Consider the following 18,087-nt stretch of genomic DNA (forward strand, 5'->3'; position numbering starts at 1 on the left):
ATTTTTTTTTTAGCTTCAGCTTGTAATCCAACCAAACCTAAATAGTACTCATAAGTAACTACGGCAACACAAACTAGTTCAGTTCTTACCTTATTCCACTCGCGTCCGTTACGCATTGGAGGACCAATGGCGTTAAGTTCAGTTGCAAACTTTTCCCACAGCTCTGCCCTGCTTTTCTTCGTGGAACCGAAGCTTCCCATTCCTCTAGCGACGTCTGGATTGTTTTCCATAATTGCAACCAGCTTTTGGAACTGCTGCGTTGTTGTCCGTTTTGTTCTGGAAATTTGTTTTGTTAAATAAAGGCCCTTATTATGAGCTGCATTCGATTTTCGATCTTCGCTGGCTATCGAAGATCGAAGATCGAAAGTGAAATTCGTATTATGAGCTATGCAAGCGTGTCGAAATTTTCGTTGAGTATCGAATTTTCTGTCGAACAGAATTTTGCTTTCGATGGTGTAGCGAAGTGTTAGAAAATTGTGAAAAATTTATGATTTTGTGTATGTTTTCTTACATTTTGGTGGCTAGACACTAATTTTAAACAATTTTTATTAATTTCATGCAGTTCTAACATCGTGAATACTAAACACAAGCACGAAAGGCTGGTTTTACTTGTGAAAGAAAATCCCAATACTCTGTTGGCACGATCTCTGAGAACAAAATCGTAGCGCTGTTGATAGTTTTAAAATATTTTAAATAGATTTGGCTCACAAACGCCTCTTTAGATGGTCGGAACTTTAAAATGAATCTGTAGACAAATTTCTTAAATATATTTTATATCAAAATATATTCGAAAGACTAATAAACTTAAACTCTCTTAAACATTTGCTACTCCTGGCCAGTTTACTAAGCTCTCATCCTCTGACGAATCGTTGAACCAGAACTCGTTGTACTCATTTTACCACGTTTTTATAAACTTGCTTTCTTTTTTACTTCATTTTAATTAGAACAAATTTACATAAATATGTATAAGCACACTATTTAGTTTGCTCGATTTGTAAACAAAGCTTCACAGCGGTGAAAAATATACTATTGTGAACAACCTAAACGAGCGAAATTCACAATAGCGCTATTCTTCATCGAATGAGCGCCATAATACCAAATGAAAATTCGTTCGCTCAGCACTTTCGACCACAGTCGAAAATCGAATGCAACTCATAATAGGGGCCAAAATTAAATAAATTAAATTAAAATTTACTCACGTCCTTTCCATTTCAAACGCGAACCAAATAAACAGTCGACAAATTTTGACAGCTCTGGCGAAGCGAATGTCGCTTTTTCGCTAGTGGCAATGCCAGAAATTCATTTTCGATAACCGTTCGCCATTTTGCGGCGAATTCGCTGGAAATTCGCGTCTCACAATTCGAGACAGCGAAATTCGCCGTTATTTTCATTCGCTTCGCGAGTGACAATACCAGCCTTAAAGTGAAACTACCTTCTTCTTTGTATCATGGATATACCCAAAATGTTTTCAACAAAGTGTGATTGAATTTGACATTGCTCTCAGAAGAACCATCCTATAAAGTCAAATTGAAAAAATTTTGTATGAATTTTGAATCGATTGTTTATATTTTTTGGCATAATAGTACCTTAAAAGAGAGCCGACCTGAGTCGTCAATCACACCTTGTTTAATACACCTTGGATACACCCATGATTCAATATTACAAGGTTTGCTCAGAAAACAGTTTTCTCGCTCTCTCTTGACAAAATCGGCTCCCTTAGCAAGACACTGTGTGTGGGTTCGTGTGTGTGTGCAAAGCTTTTGTAAGGGAGTGTCAAAACTCGAATGCCAATAATGAGCAGCGTTGCCAGGTTGACGTTTTTAATGTCATTTGGACGTTTTTTGTACCCTGTTGACGTTTGGACGTTTTTTGTATAAAATATTACGTTTTTTGTATAAAAAATCACGTTTTTTAACTTCGCAGTAATTTTTCTTTGATACTAAATCTTATAAGTAGAACTGATTTTGAATTATTTTCTTAATAAATCTTTACAATCTTTGTGTTTTGCTGGAGCTGCTTCAAAAGAGTATTTCCGGATTCTTGGACTAAGGATGCCGTGTTCAAAGGCTGGTTGTGTAAACACTTGAGGTTACGAGGCTTGCTGTAATGTTTGCAATTGCAGGCACGCTCGCAAAAGCATCAAAAAAGCTGTGCAGCATAAAACGTCAGAAAAAAGTAGGCGACTTTTCTAAGACTTCATTGAAAATGTAATGAACACAAAAAAATACTGAAATATTAGGTCCATTCAATAACTTTTCCAGTAAGTACTTGCAGCGTGAGCGTAAAAGAAAAATAGAGAGTAAAATTGAGAGCAAGAGAAAATTTTTAGAAAAAGTTATTGAACGCAAAACTAGTAAAAACTTGCAACTTAAGCCATTTTGACTTTTTCTGAAGTTTAAGTTTTGGCGCGCAATTTTCTTTTTAATTGGGAATAGTTCCCATCGAAATAAAAACAATAGATTTAAATTTTTCATCCTTATTTTCATTTCACTAATTATGTTTCATCAAATCATCCTCTTAACAGCTCTCGAATTCGCTACCTCTTGCAAATATTTTGGGTTATTGAATGCATTACCAGTAAAAACTTGCAAGTCTAGCAACAATTCGTAACAATTTTTTGATATTGAATGCACCTATTGCTATGCTCCTTCTTAGCAGAACGTAATTTAGCATTTTCGACAACCGAGCCCCGAACCAAATGTCTACAAGAAAAAAAATTATTAAAAATCAACGCGATTATTTAGCCCCTTTAAAATTGCACATTATTGCCCTGAAATTTAATAGGCTGTCAAACTGCATACTCAGAAAAAATTCTAAAAACTCTGAATATAAAGTTGAAAATCTAGCAGAAAATTTGCAATTGTTTATAATTTTTGCGCAATTTCTGTGAATTTATATTTTGTTTGTTAATGAGCTTGGCTTTTATGGAAAAATAATAAACATTAAATAAACGAAAGAGAAACAGCCTAAATCGATCAAAATATTGATGACTTAATCAGCTGATCACAAGTGTATGAATAAAATTATTTTTATATTAACGACCCGTTTACAATGAATTTTAAATGTGTTCTGTCGATATGACATCGGGCCCTAACCGCCAAAATAACGTAAGCGACAAAATTTTCTTTTTGATGCAGAAATGCATCTAAATGCTCTAGGAATATTTCTGCATCAAAAAGAAAATTTTGAAAAAAATGTCGCTTACGTTATTTTGGCGGTTATGGCTCGATATGTACCTTTGTATACAATAAGAGTTTAATAAGAACAATTTTTTGTACATCCAATTGAAAAAGATGTTTTGGGTAGGAAAAGACATTTTTTCAGACCAAGAGGGACTTTTCTCATGCCGAAGACCTGGCAACACTGATAATGAGCAAACCTTTAATTATTAAATCATGTAATCAAAATGTATTCAACAAAGTGTGATTGAATTTTACATTGCTCTCAGAACCATCCTATAGTCAAATTGAAAAAATTTTGTATGAATTTTGAATCGATTGTTTATATTTTTTGGCATAATAGTACCTTAAAAGAGAGCCGACCTGAATTGTCAATCACACCTTGTTTAATACACCTTGGATACACCCATGATAAAAACATAACAAGGTAAAACCATTGAGAGGCAGTCTGACGTTTGCCAACAATATAATTTTAAAATCAAAACTCAAACTCACACACACATTCTCATTTTCAATCTCCAACAACAACAATTGTGAACAATTTATTTATTTTTTATTTACAATTTTATATGCTTTTAAAATGTTGGCAAACGTCAGAAAAAAATCATGGCGACGAAATGAGAGAATGAATTTACCTTGTAATGTTTTTATCACGGATACACCCATGATAAAAATATAGTAAGGTAGAACCGCTGAGAGTCACTTTTAAAATTCTTGACGTTTCCAAACAATTTAATTTTTAAATTTACTCACAAACTCACACACACATTTTCATTTTCAATCTCAAGCAACAACAATTTCGAACAATTTCATTTTTTTATTTTCACATTTATATGATTTTAAAATGTTGGCAAACTTCAAAAAAAAAATCATGGCCGACAAATTGAGAGAACGGTTATACCTTGCTATGTTTTTATCATGGATACACCTATGAAGTTTTTACACAACTTAATTTCGGCATACTTAACTCAATTTATGAATCTTTTGTATTATGGGAATGTTGAAGTAAATGAGCGATATCTAATCATAAAAATTTAGAAAAATTAAACCTAACTTTGGTGTTTATTATTAGTCCACTTCTTTAAGCATTTCCTCTAGTTCGTCAAATTCACTATGTACTTCTTTTTTAAGCACCCTTGAGGAATTTAACTGATCGTACAAATTTTCAATATATTTTTTTTTCTGATATTGAAACATTTTCGGATAAGGTTCTTGTAGTTCCAGGCATCTTTAAATTCTCTTTGACAGTAGTTGTATTTAAGACCTGAGCTTTCACATAATTTACGCTTTTATCGTGGGATTCGACTCTCCGACATTTATTTACACTATTTGCCGGGAAGCTCTTGGAGCATTGTTTATTTTTATCCGCATACTTTCCATCATCTGTAAAATTGTAAACATGACAAATAATTGAGGTCATATTGTCTTATAACAAATTACCAAAATCTTCAGTGAGCCTGATGCAATCCGAATTGCAAGGTTCACAATCATTACTTTCTGATTTAATATCGCTCTGATCAAGATCGGTATAAGGATGTCCACAGTATGAACTACAGCATTCATCTTCATAGCTGTAATCGGTGTCATATTGTTCCTCCTTAATATGTTCTATCGCATCGAACATATTTTCTCCTTGTTCGTAAAAAATTAAAAATTATTTAATATGATTTTAATTAATATTAATGTATGAAAAAATGAAAAAAATTGTATTTTAAACATACGTAAATTACCCTTGCAGTTCTCATTTTTTATTGTGATCTCATTAGAAGGCGAATTGTTCCGTTCTGTTATTTGAGCAATGTTTGTAATAATGTTGCCATCATTCTCAGCTGTTAAATCAGTGACGTGAGCCGTGCTTATATTATTTGACTGAACTGTGCCTAAAGATGTTTTTTCAGCTGGATAGTTAAACTTTGCTCTACGAAAACGTAGAACAAGGGATCGCCCATCAACTTGTAAGTTCATACCATGTTTAAATGCCTCTGTTGCCTTTTCTATACTATCAAAACGGATAAACGCATACCGAATTGGTTTTATTTTCGATTTAAACGCTAGGTCGTATCTTAATGCTCCCGGAAAATGTCGTTTTATTGTTTCCACAGACACAGATAAAGACAAATTTCCAACATACAAAGTATATGGATCCACTTGCTCTGGCTTAGTGGCTGGTGGCGGTTTGGTGGGATCAAAACGCAATTCAGCCGATAAATGCCCCATCCCAAACGGTATTGTCGATATGTCCTTTATAACTTTTGCAGCATCCGTATTGTCTTTTAAACGAACAAAACAAAAGCGGGGTGCAGAATTTTTTTGAAAATGAACTGCGTCGATTTCTTTGGAAAATCGTTTAACCATTTCTGTATCCAAAGGTGGATCGGGAAAGCGTATAACCAAGTATGGAGCCGTGGTATTACGTTTACATAATTCTTCTTCGACAGCCAGAGCTTTGATGGCGTCCTCTCGGCACCACTTCCTTTTGGGAGTATCATTTTGCGGACGAGCTCGACCAAGAGTATTGTTACTTGTTTGTTGATTACCGTTTTGAACGTTTGATGGATTCAAAGGCGGTGGTACCGAAACGTTACTATACGGCATTAGATTAGTTTGATTTGGATAGGGAGGGCCGACATTTGTGTGAAGAAATTGGGGATGTGTTTGATGAATATATGGAGCCATTGAATATTGCATTGGTGGCGACATCGGCCACCCGTTGCTCATATTGTATATAAAGCTGTTTGAGGCTGAAGATCTAAAAGTCATTTGGTCTTGGGCAGCACGATGTGTTACGGCAAGGAAGGGAACGTTACTTTGCTGATTATTTTGTTGACGATATGGTGATCCATTATAAGTAGGATATGTTTGGTTAGCTCTCCTTTTTGATAAACCGTATTCATCATTCCTTCTATTACGTTTCATTATACAATTTCCGTGGAAAATTTTTTTTTCCTCCCCGATTTGATTTGGTTTGCTGAGTGGCCAGATCACATAAGCCACGTTATTCCTCCTTTAGGTGAATACCTTTGGTCAGCAATCAGCAGCAGAGCGAATATATTTAGCTATAAATAAATGACTTGAATTTTTATAACACAGACACAAAATTGTTTTTAATCCAGAAACTTCAAAATAGTACTTTTAGGAATGAAACGATACGATTATATACAAGTACATACTCGATACTTTTCGTTCGATTCCAAGTCATATTGGCATCGATACTTTTGAACCAAGTACTGAGTAGGTATCGAAACCCGCTACCAAGGTAAATTTTGCTCCGAAATTTTTTCATCTACGTTTATGCATAATATGAATCGCCCTGTGCTTTTTGGCAACTAAGGCTAAAGCAGTGTTTGCATTATTCAACTGCGTTCAACTCAACGCAGGGTTGCACGAAAAAAAAGTTGAATGGCTAAATGTTGGCTGGCGACCAACTTTGTTGAAAGCAATTAGTTGAAAGGCCATTCAACCAAAAGTTGAATGCAAAGTTGAACAATCCAAACACCTTTTTATGGCGAATATTTTGATATTTTTTCATATTTTGATATTTTTAGCCATTCAACTTTTTTTTCGTGCAACCCTGCGCCGAGTTGAACGCAAAGTTGAACAATGCAAACACACTTTAATAGCGACAAAAACAAACCTTTATTTTCCAATGTGGCAGCACATAGTGAAGCGAAAAGCGAAGAAAGCGACAAAGAGCATAGCGACGAAAACAAAAAAAAATGTTTTCGTTGCTTTCTGAGCTGATGGTTGCTTAACTATGTTTTGACGTTACTTGTCTCTTTCTTCGCTATTATCAGAAAATGTCTTGTCGCTCTCATTGTCGCGTCAGTATGTTCTTTGCCTTAATTGTTAGCGAATACCGCCATGAACGAAAGACACAAGATCACGTAAGAACAAGAGAGTGAAAAAAGTCGATTTTTTTAGCGGGTTCTACGCCATCTTGATTCACTGGAAAACGAGCGAAAAGTAAACAAAGCAAGCCAACCAACGAAAACCAAAATTAGCCAAAATTATTGTCAGCCACTTTAAACGCACAATTTAGGTAAAATGATGCAACAAAATGCTTTAAAATGTGTTGTCATGTTGAATTAACTCTTCTTTACTTGAATAAAAGTGTAAAATAGTGGTGCTTGTGATGTAAACAAACGCTCAGCTGACGAACCCGCTTTTGCAAACTTTTTTCTCAAAACCAGTTACAAATACAACGTCGCGTTCTTACGTGATCTTGTATTTTTGTATCAGACTCTCGACGTGGTTTCGAGTTGGTTAGCTTTTAACCATCTCAGTGAAATGGTTAAGTGCTGTCATTTTTATATGGCGAAACTACGCTAAATCAAGTGGGTTATCGGGATAACCAACTCAGTAGCCATAACTACGTGGTTAGCTCCGGTGGGGACATGGTATAAACGTGTTTATTTTATTTTGGGTTGACTTTATTGTCCATCGACACGAATTGTCGCATGAAACTTTACGAGGATGCTAAAACAAATATGTTTACATGAATTCTCACTATTTCCACTTTTATAATACTAGTATTTAAGTAATTTGTTGTTTAAATGGTTTGCACTTCCACTAGCAATTTTGATATAAAAATGCAGCGATCACTTATATGTGCATAAATGCACGATCTTTTCAAAGTTCACGTGTGATTTGTTCACATTTATCTATTTCCGCACTTTTTGGATGATAGCATCGCTGCAACTTCCATCAACCTGTTTTCTTTTTTTTCCTCGTGTCGATTTTCACTAAAATTTTCACTTTATTCATTTAGTTTTCAATACAAAAGCGCGCACTAACACTAATTTTCACAATTTTCTTTTCTCCTAAAATGTCTAGAAAAGTTTTGTTCTTACCCGTTCCGGTTGCTATTCACCAATGCTGTATTGAAATGGCCGACTGTGAGGTTGCCATCGGGTTTTTATACCCTTGCACTTGCGGGAATATTCCATTTGGAAGAATAACGGGCACTGCGTCATTTGGACTAGTTCCGCTACTCTTCCAAATGGAATTTTCCGCAGTGCAAGGAAGAATATCAAAAAAAATCCGGGGTTGCCATGACCCAGTTACTGCCCGTCTCCACACGATAAAGTCCATATCCCGACACATATGCTAGAATATAAATATCCAATGACCGCTCCTTGCCCTTCAAGAGCAACATATATCAGAGCTTATATCCTGCCATCCACCGCCGTCAGCTTGGTTGCCCGACAGCTACATTCTCATTTGCACGAAAACTTCATGACGGCAACACTATCGATATTTTAATATAAAAGCAAAAACTTAGTTGTCTTCTATTGAAATATTTATCATTATGTACCTGGATTTAAAATAACCCATTTTCTAAGTTTTTAAGCGATTAAATGGAAGACGGCTCAACTCTTGCTTCTATGGGCCGTGCGAATTGATAGAATGGTGGAACTTTCGACGGATCAGAATAAAAATTTGACATTTTCGTGGTGAATACGAACGTCAGCATTTTATCTAGCTCATGGGGCTAGATAATATTTGATAGCTTTTAAATATGTATATACCTAATCTTGTTGCGATATCAGAGTGAAAATAAGAATAGAAACCGATGAAACCCGCAGAAAACGTACGTTACTGGCAGGTTATAAAATAGATGTAAATTTTGACGATTTCAGCGGTTTTCCCAACTGTCAAAAATTTACTTTGCGTTTGGCACAGCAAACCCAATTTATTCGTACACCATAAAGTTTAAGAAAGGAAAACGTAGCTGTCAAACTAACAAGCTACCGCAATAGATGCCAAGATATAAGCCCCTATGTATATTTCTCTCTACCTTCTAACATATGTGTCAAGATATAAACTCCATCCTGTGAAGACGGCAGCTACAGACAATTGTCACAACCTATCACCAGTCTCTACGGGAAAGCATTTATTACCCAACAAGAAGTAACCAAACAAACCTGCAAGAACCAGTGACAATCAGCGACACTGTCCGAAAGGAACACAGTTGTCGCAAAAATGGCAGACCTTCCTTGCAGTTTTGGTGTTGCCGTACGCTCTAGAAAAATTATTAGGTGGTGAAATTTCTGACATACTACCGGGTGCGCTATATGCCGAGGAATAAAGTATTTATATTTTGTGCGGCGAACAGTAACCCATAACAATTTTAGCTGCAGTATAACATGCCACGAAAACGAAAAATTTAAAACAACAGCGCTTTTATAAAAAACCGACTAGCGCGACTTCCAAAACTTTTTTTTTTCAAAATAAAAAAAATACGTTTCTTTTTTTATCCAGCCCAGGAACTGAAAACTGCGTTGCTTTTGTTGTATAAACAAGCACGGTCATTTTCACATATAATTGCAACTTCTGTTCCTTGCGACCGATTCTTTTCTAAAGCTGAGGCAACAATAACCTCGCCAAGAAATCGGTTGACTAGCAAACATTTGGAAAAACTTCTATTCTTGGGAAGTACAACCAAAGAAGACTTTTTCGCTGAAATATTTTATTAATAAAAGTTTTCTTAAAAAGGATTCACTTGTATGTAGTCTTTTCCAATGTATATGAATGTAAATACCATTCCTCAATAAACATATAGTTCTATGTAACGGAGGTTTATTTATTTTCAGTTCCTACATTATTAAATTTTATTATTCGGAGTTAAGGATCCCCAAAGGATGATTAACTTGTGATTTAAAAAATAAATTTATACTAGGTTCACATATTAGTAGGTTATCCTCATTTTCGAGCTTAAAAGCATAAAAAGACGGCTGCGTTGATCAGGATCAACTCGCTTATACGGAATTTTCTCTGGAATTAACTGCAGTTGATCCAGATTAAGTCCTAGAGTTAATTCCCAAACTTAACTCGGATCAAGGGAAATTTCGATGACAACACTGACCAAAACTCAGAGAGCGTAGAATACAGGGAAAATGCAAAATTAGCATGAACATATACCTTTTCATCGGTAATGCAGTCACTAATACTAATCCAAATAGGATTCCAATTTGAAATGAATAAGAACTTATTTCGGTGACTGCATTACCGACGACAGGGTATATGTCTATGCTAGTTTTGCAGTTTCTTTTTGTTCTACGCCAACTGAGCAAATAAAGCAACCGATTCCTTCATCCGCGGTAGTCGAGTGGTGAGAGCTGCGTACTATAAGCCTGTAGGTCCCAGGTTCGATCCTCTGTTGGAGCGATTGCCAAAAAAAAATTGTTTTTATTATTTCTTTAATTTTTTCTAAATTCTATTTGATTTATATATTTAATTGTTTTTTTATTTTATTTTCGTTTTTTTTAAATTTATTTTAAATTATTTATTTTATTATTAGTTAACTTAAATTTTTAGAGTTTACTAAAAGTCAAAAACAACTAACTAAAAACATAGAAGTTATAACTGAATCAATAAAAAAAAATTAAATGAATATTCTACTGGCCATGGGACTCGAACCTACGACCTCGCGGCTCGTTAATCCGCATTACTGCCATCTGTCAAGGCACAATTTTGATCAGATCAATTGCGGCGTTAATCCGGATCAACGTTGCCGTCTGTCTATGCTTTAACACCCTAATCTGTAATTAAATAAGAGATTAGCCATATAAAATTCGTCCCTTGTTAATCTGTAATTATAAAATAATTTCAGATTTAACCGATAACTTTTCGGTGTCCATACTAGTTTTATCGACTGTTTTTGCGAAAAGGAAGAGAAATGCCAAATTTGAAAGTAAACAAAAATGGACGCTAGCAAGGAAAAGAGGTTTTTAAAGGTATTTTTAATAAAATGTTAAGTTAAAATATATTTATATTGCTAAATATAGCAGAAAAACGTGATCACGGTGGCACAGAGAAGAAACATAACTTTTCCTTGAGGTGTGAGAATAACAAGCACAACAAATTTGACGGCTAATAATCTGAGATTTGCCTGTGTAAACGGGGTGATTAAAAAACGAGCTTTGATTGAGATAATATTCATATGTGAACATACTTTTACCCTAAAGCGAAGCGCACATTGGCGCGATTCTGTCGTTGCGAATCCGCAAGCCCAAAAATTACAACAATGCTACCCATACATTTTAATGCGCTAGCGCACACTTGCACGATTCCGTCGCTGCGAATTTTTCGAACATTCAATGTTCCTCTCTATTGACGCGTTCGAAACGCTTGCCGCGTTTTGAAGGCGTCAAAGAAGAAGAAGAAAGGTGTCACAGCAATAAAGGCAAAGAAAAAAAAACGTGTAATGTACAAAAACTAATAAAAACGTTCGTAATAATAGTATTTTGTACGATTTGGGCACGCCGAGTGCGAAAATACACGAAATAAAGGGAAAATTGAGTGAATTGTACATCGGAAATCGACGCGTAAAAATCGCTCAAGTGTGCGCACGTTTGCGGATTCGAAGTTAACAGCCGAATTCGCAACGTATTCGCAACGACAGAATCGCGCCAATGTGCGCTTCGCTTAATACGGAATACACAATGAGTAGGTATCGATACTTTAGGTCCAATATTTTTCAGGATACTACTTCCAAGTAAAAGTATCGATACCTGCATGCTATCGTTTCATTCCTAAGTGCTAATTTACACACGACGATTTTTGCTACCGCAACTCGACGTTTGTCTGAGAGAGCGTGACGAGGAAAGGAGAGGGGCACTGAGTTGCTCGTGCTCGGGCAACACGCTTTGTGCTCTCGTTCGTCTGTGTAGATTGAGTTAGCGGTTCACAGCTGACAACAACAATTGCATACACAAAAATCGCCGTGTGTAAATGAAACGAGCAACACCAAAAGGGAATCAGAAAAATCGCGTCGACAAAAGTTTCCTTGTATAAACACAGTCTAAGTATTTTTAATACTATATCGATATCGATTATATTTTTTTCGCCCGATGTGCTATTAGGTTCTTAAAGTAAGGTTGGTGTTATGCAGAAATTTTGTTTGGCAAACTGCGTGCAATTGTTGTTGCAGCAAACTCGGAGAGAGCGAGTTTGGCGACTCTCACAGCAAACTAATTTTGTTTGGTCAAACTGCAGCAAATTCGGTGTTGTCATATACAAATATTTTAAATTGTGCGCGTTATGTACATCTGAAATTCTCATTTCGTGTTGGCAATAGCCATGAAATCCATAATGAACGTGCAACCCTGTGCCAAACTCGACATAACCACCTCCGAGCAAACTAAGCAGCCGCCATTTAATTTGGCAAACAAAAGTTTGTCTGCATAACACCGACCTAACTTCTCCAGCAAAAGATTGCAGCGAGAGCGTAAAACAAAAATAGAGCGTAAAATTGAGAAGAGGAGAAAACTAGCAGAAAAAGTTAATGAACACAAAACTAGCAAAAACTTGCAAGTTAACAGCTGTTGCACTGTTCTGACATTCTGCTGTAAACATATTACTATTTATAAATAATTTTTAAACGCTTTTCTTTACACACACGCACTAAGACAGTCCATTACATCATTAATATTTTGATTTCCACTCATTTTACTTTTGTTTGTGCTAAACCAATTCAACAAATGGCGGCTTTTGACACTTATTCTTCTTCTTCTAGCTAATTTCTGCTAGTAGAAATTTCACTAGCAAGAATTTGCAGCTCTCCCGTGTTGTTACGCTCTCGATTCAGTGCTCTCTTGCAAATTTGTTGGGTTATCATACACTTTTCCAGTAAAAATTTGCAGGTTCCAGTACAAATTAGTACTGACTATTGGTTACTATACAAACCTATTAGTTGCGTTCCTTATCTCCCAGAAATAGTCAGAAAAAGTCCGAAGTAGTCAGGTGTAGTCCAAATAGCGTTCCTTAACTCGAAAATAACGTAGCAAATTAGTATTGGTACCTATAATTCACAATAGTTAAGTAGTATACGGGCAGTTTACTGAGTATTCCCCAAATGTTCGGTGTGAATTACAGGTATCAATACTAGTTTTGCGCAGTTGGAGGACCTAGCAAGTAATCGTTCATACTTATATTGTGCGATCAAGTATATCCTTAAAAGTAGGCAGCTAACATTTTTATCTTTATTTACTCCTATTTGATTGTAAAATATTGGAAATCTAATAAAAAACGTATTTCTTGGTAATTCGGTATGCATGGTGTAAGGTAATTTTTTCTAAATATTATTAGAATCTCACAAATTAAACAACAGCTAAAAGATGCGGTTGTCTTGTTTTCGAATAAAATTTTTTTTTTGTTAGGTTTAAAGATTTGTTATTTAAAGGGTTAAAAGCCCAGTGATACTTGTAACGGCTGAAAACCCACATTATCACGTAGTGTCACTTAAAACATCATAACTTCAGATGGCGCCAACTTGCACAAACTTTTTTTTTAACTTTGTAGTAGGTGGATTTTTCGTGCTTTTAATGAATTCAAATTCAAAACATAACCAAGCGGAGAAACCCTTCGAATCCATCATCGAAATTAAAAAAAAACGAAACAAAATATGTGTTTTATTACAGAAGCTATTGCTGCAACCTGTTATTTCAAAATAAAATATTTATAGCTAATTTTAAATCTGAATATAACATGTAACTCAAGTCTGTATTTCTTAATAGGCCCTTGCTAGGAAAAAAATTCTAAACTGCGGATCTGAAAATTATGCGTTGCGAGTAAAAATTTCAACAATTTGAATATGTCAACTTCTTAAGCGATTTTCACTTTATTTCATTAAATAAACACACAAAAAATCATTATATCATTAAAGCACGCTTTATTCCCTAAAGAATGATACCAAACACTTATGTTATTTACAACTTTTCAAAAATCCATTTATGATCAGCCTTTGTACTAGCTCGATCCATAGTGTGCCATTACAACAGTTCAGCACCACCTCAGCGGAAAGTAGACGATCGCAAAAAACCTCTTTCATATACGTGTGTACATATGTACACAGAGGTCATTGCACTCTAGCATAGGATCACAAAATTCACAAATCAGGTCCCAGAAAAAGCGAAAAGTCTTAACTGTAAAAAAAATCAGGCAATTTAGCGTTATTCTTGGTCACTGAGCTCAAACCCAAACCAATTACATATTACCCCGTTAGCACATGCACATTTTTAAACGGAGCGCAAAGTGAGACATTTCAAATCGAGCCCAAAAAATACCGGTGCTAATAGATGAACTTCCCCTCACCCCATATTAGTACGTACCTACGTACGAAGGGCAAAGAACAAAAGTTCAGCAAACCTCAACTACATAAACACATATGTACATACATAGGTAGATGCATATATTCCCTGCCAGCCAAAGGTAGTGAAAAATCTTGTGAAACCGCGGGTTTCATTCGCTTCAAAACTGGTGAAAAATCTGGTGAATTTTGTATGGGCGGTGTGCAGATTTTCACCAGTTTCCCCCTGTACGTGTGAGCCTTGCATCACTGTCGCACTCATTCAGATACTTCGTAAGGAAAACATATAGCTGCACTCGTCTAGCATCGCCCACTTCAGCTGGCGCAGGGTTGCATTCTCTTTACAGCGAATTCAAAATAACCTTAAAAACTTTAAATAAAATATGTTAAATTTTTTTTTTTACTTTTATTTTACAAAATTTATTTTTCAAAATGCATTGTTAACCTAATATACATGGTTAGTAATCAATATTATGAATAAGAATTACCATTAGCATTAATAATAAAGATATTTTTACATACATATGTGGTTGCTTAATTGCTTATTATTACTACTACTCCTTTGCATATAGCTGTTTTCAAAAGTTGCAAAATTTCTATAAACTTGTTAATCGATTTTAACAATATTATAATCAAAAGAGAGGTAATCGATTTACCTTTCTTTTAATATATATTAACAGTTGCAAATCATTTGTAATGGTTCACAAAAATTCAGTTTCGTTACAACTTTGCAAAATTTGACGACTTTTTCACTTCTTACATATAGATATAGATTCTCTTCACAGCGAATTCAAAATAACCTTAAAAACTTTAAATAAAATATGTAAAAATTTTTTTTAATTTTATTTTACAAAATTTATTTTTCAAAATGCATTGTTAACCTAATATACATGGTTAGTAATCAACATTATGAATAAGAATTACCATTAACATTAATAATAAAGATATTTCTACATACATATGTGGTTGCTTAATTGCTTATTATTACTACTACTCCTTTGCATATAGCTGTTTTCAACTGGTTTTGATTTATATTAACAGTTGCAAATCATTTGTACTAGTTCACAAAAATTCAGTTTCATTACAACTTTGCAAAATTTGATTGCGTTTTTTCGACTTATATATAAACGTTTTCAAAAGTTGCAAAATTTCTATAAATAAGTTAAGCGATTTTAACAACATTATAATTAAAAGAAAGGTAATCGATTTACTTTTCTTTTGATTTATATTAACAGTTGCAAATCATTTGTACTGGTTCACATAAATTCAGTTTTATTACAACTTTGCAAAATTTGATGCTCCTGCGACAGTGACCTTTCTTGCTGCTGCTCTTGTTCGCTTTGTTGATTAATATTTTCGCTAGAGAAATTAATAAGTTAAACTGGATTTTCGTATATTAAACTTAAAAATATGTCAGAAGAATAACTCGAGTGGTCTAATTTTAGTATTAACACTAATATTATTTATTAAAAGTTCAATTTAATATATAATGGAAAAGTAAAAAGACTTTAATCGATTTCATTTGCTGCTAGTCGACCACACAGTTCGGCTACTCAAACAGGACTTCTCGTTCGTTCTCTCGTTCTGCTTTGCGTACGAGACAGTTCGGCCTCTCCTGACTACCACTAACCGACCTCGGCTAGCCGTCAGGTGCATCCACGTCGCTATATTCTTCGTCGTCTAATTCTGGGTTTAACTGACACCATCGCTTCATATTATCGCTGGGTATGACGCCACAGTATCGTCGTCGTGACATCGGTGCATCTGGTAGTTCTTCAACGACATACCTATCGTAGTCTAAGACTTTTGAGACCGCGTACGGGCCCTTGTATTTTGCGTCTAATTTGTGTGTTTCACCCGTAGCTGCCGCTACATTTGTGTTGCGGCTGTTGATGACGTGCATTATAACGACGTTGCCACTTCTCCCTCTCCGCTTCGATGTTATTCTTGGCTTTACAAAAAACTTCATTTTGTTTCTCTTCGCTGACTGAACTTTGCTCATCGTATAGTGCTTGAATCAGTCTGTTCTGGCTATAATCTCGCATATCGTAATTGAAGATGATGCCATTAGGATTTATCTTTGTTGTTGCATTAAGCTGCGTGTTGATGCTCCACTGCAGAGTGAGTAACGTTGTGTCCCACTCTTTCGTGTTGTTCATCATTGTACGTATGGCTGGTAGTATTTTTTTGTTTGTGGCGTTCTGCTTGACCATTGCCTCGTGGTGTTCTTGCTGCAACCTTTACATGTCGGATACCATGAGCTTCTAAGAATGTCTCAAACTCCTTCGAAGTATACGCTGTTCCTCGGTCAGTGTTGACCTGGACCGGCAGAACAAACGTGGACATAATCTCTCGTAACATTGAGATTACTGGTGCGGATTTAGTATTCCGCACGGCTTTCAGTATCGCGTATTTGGAAAAAGAACATATCAAGACAACGGATGTGCTGATTTTCCTTCTTGCTTTTGGGGAATGGTCTCAAGTGATCCAAGTGCACGGATCTAAACGGCATCGTTATTACTTCGGCCAAATGCATCTGGCCCTCAGGTTTCCCTCCTTTTGTCTTGTACACACGGCAGTCTAAACACGCTGCTATGTAACTCTTCACGTATCGTCTCATACGATGAAACCAAAAATCTTTTTTTAGTCGCTGCAGTGTCTTCTCCACCCCGAAATGGCCTGAATCGTCGTGACATGCTTTAGTCATATGCCACCTTGCTGCTCGTGGTACTACTAACCGTCGCTCCCCATTAACCTTGCGATATAGCCGTCCTTTGTGTAACTCGTAGTCGTGTTGAACCTGCATTGCTGATTCTGAACTGGGCATTAACATTGATACGATTTCTTGTAGCCATTGTCTGGCATCTGCATCGCGAACACCCAATCGCTGCTACCTTTGGTCGTGACTGCTAATACGTGTTCAGCTACCGTTTGACATTCGGTAGGTGGTAAACACGGTGCTCGGCTCATCCCGTCGACGTACTGCATCTTATGACCTTGCCGGTGTATCGTCTTAAAATCGAACTCTTGGAGTTTTAACCACCATCTTGCTATACGTTGCAGATTTGGAGTTTTTGCTTTTGTAGTGACAATAGCGTTACAGTCTGTCACTACGTTGAACGGCTTGCCTAGAAGATACATGCGGAACCGTGTCAACGTCTCGACGATTGCAAGTACTTCTAACTCGTGATTTGGAAATCGCGTCTCTGCTACACTGCATTGTCGGCTATAGAAGAAAACTGGGTTTTCACCTTCGTCTTCGCATTGGAATAGAATTCCCGACAGTCCCACATGACTAGCGTCGGTGGGGACCTCGTGCTGTTTGCCAGGTTTTCTCGTTATAGCCTCTTTCAGTTTAATAAATGACTCTTGCTGTTGCATCTCCCATTGGAAACTAAATAATGTCTTTCTTTAACAACATGGTCAACGGACAGGCTAGCTGGCTGTATCTTCCTAAAAATTTACGGAAGAATCCCGTTAGTCCCGAAAATTGCCTTACCTGGGTGACGTTGGTTGGCCTAGGGAACTCCTTGATGCACTGCGTCTTCATTGCTCCTGGAGCGATACCCGAACTCGATATTTCGTGCCCCAGAAACCTGACCTCACTGGATAGGAATTGGCATTTTGAAGGTCGCAGGGTAAGACCGTCCCTCCTCACTGCATCCAAGACCTCTTCCAATACTGCGATACCTTCCTCGCAGACGACGTTGCTATGATTAATTCGTCTACATAGCTGACCACCTTGTTCCTTGACTCGAGCGTTGATATCATTTTTACCACCATTTTTTGAAATATCATCAGTGCGTTTACTAGTCCGAA

The 18,087-nt window shown here is 36.2% G+C and overlaps 1 protein-coding gene across 1 annotated transcript; it reads right to left on the minus strand.

Moving 5' to 3' along the window:
• Positions 1-4,212: 4,212 nt before the first annotated feature.
• Positions 4,213-6,336, minus strand: LOC118744153. The gene is given in 4 exon segments (XM_036476937.1): positions 4,213-4,358; positions 4,360-4,562; positions 4,620-4,811; positions 4,901-6,336. Coding segments are annotated over 4 exon segments (1,701 nt in total). The 5' UTR covers positions 6,096-6,336; the 3' UTR covers positions 4,213-4,247.
• Positions 6,337-18,087: the final 11,751 nt, after the last annotated feature.

The sequence above is a fragment of the Rhagoletis pomonella genome, unplaced genomic scaffold (assembly GCF_013731165.1).
Source record: "Rhagoletis pomonella isolate Grant_MI unplaced genomic scaffold, Rhpom_1.0 Rhpom_scaffold_00008, whole genome shotgun sequence".
NCBI lineage: Eukaryota > Metazoa > Arthropoda > Insecta > Diptera > Tephritidae > Rhagoletis > Rhagoletis pomonella.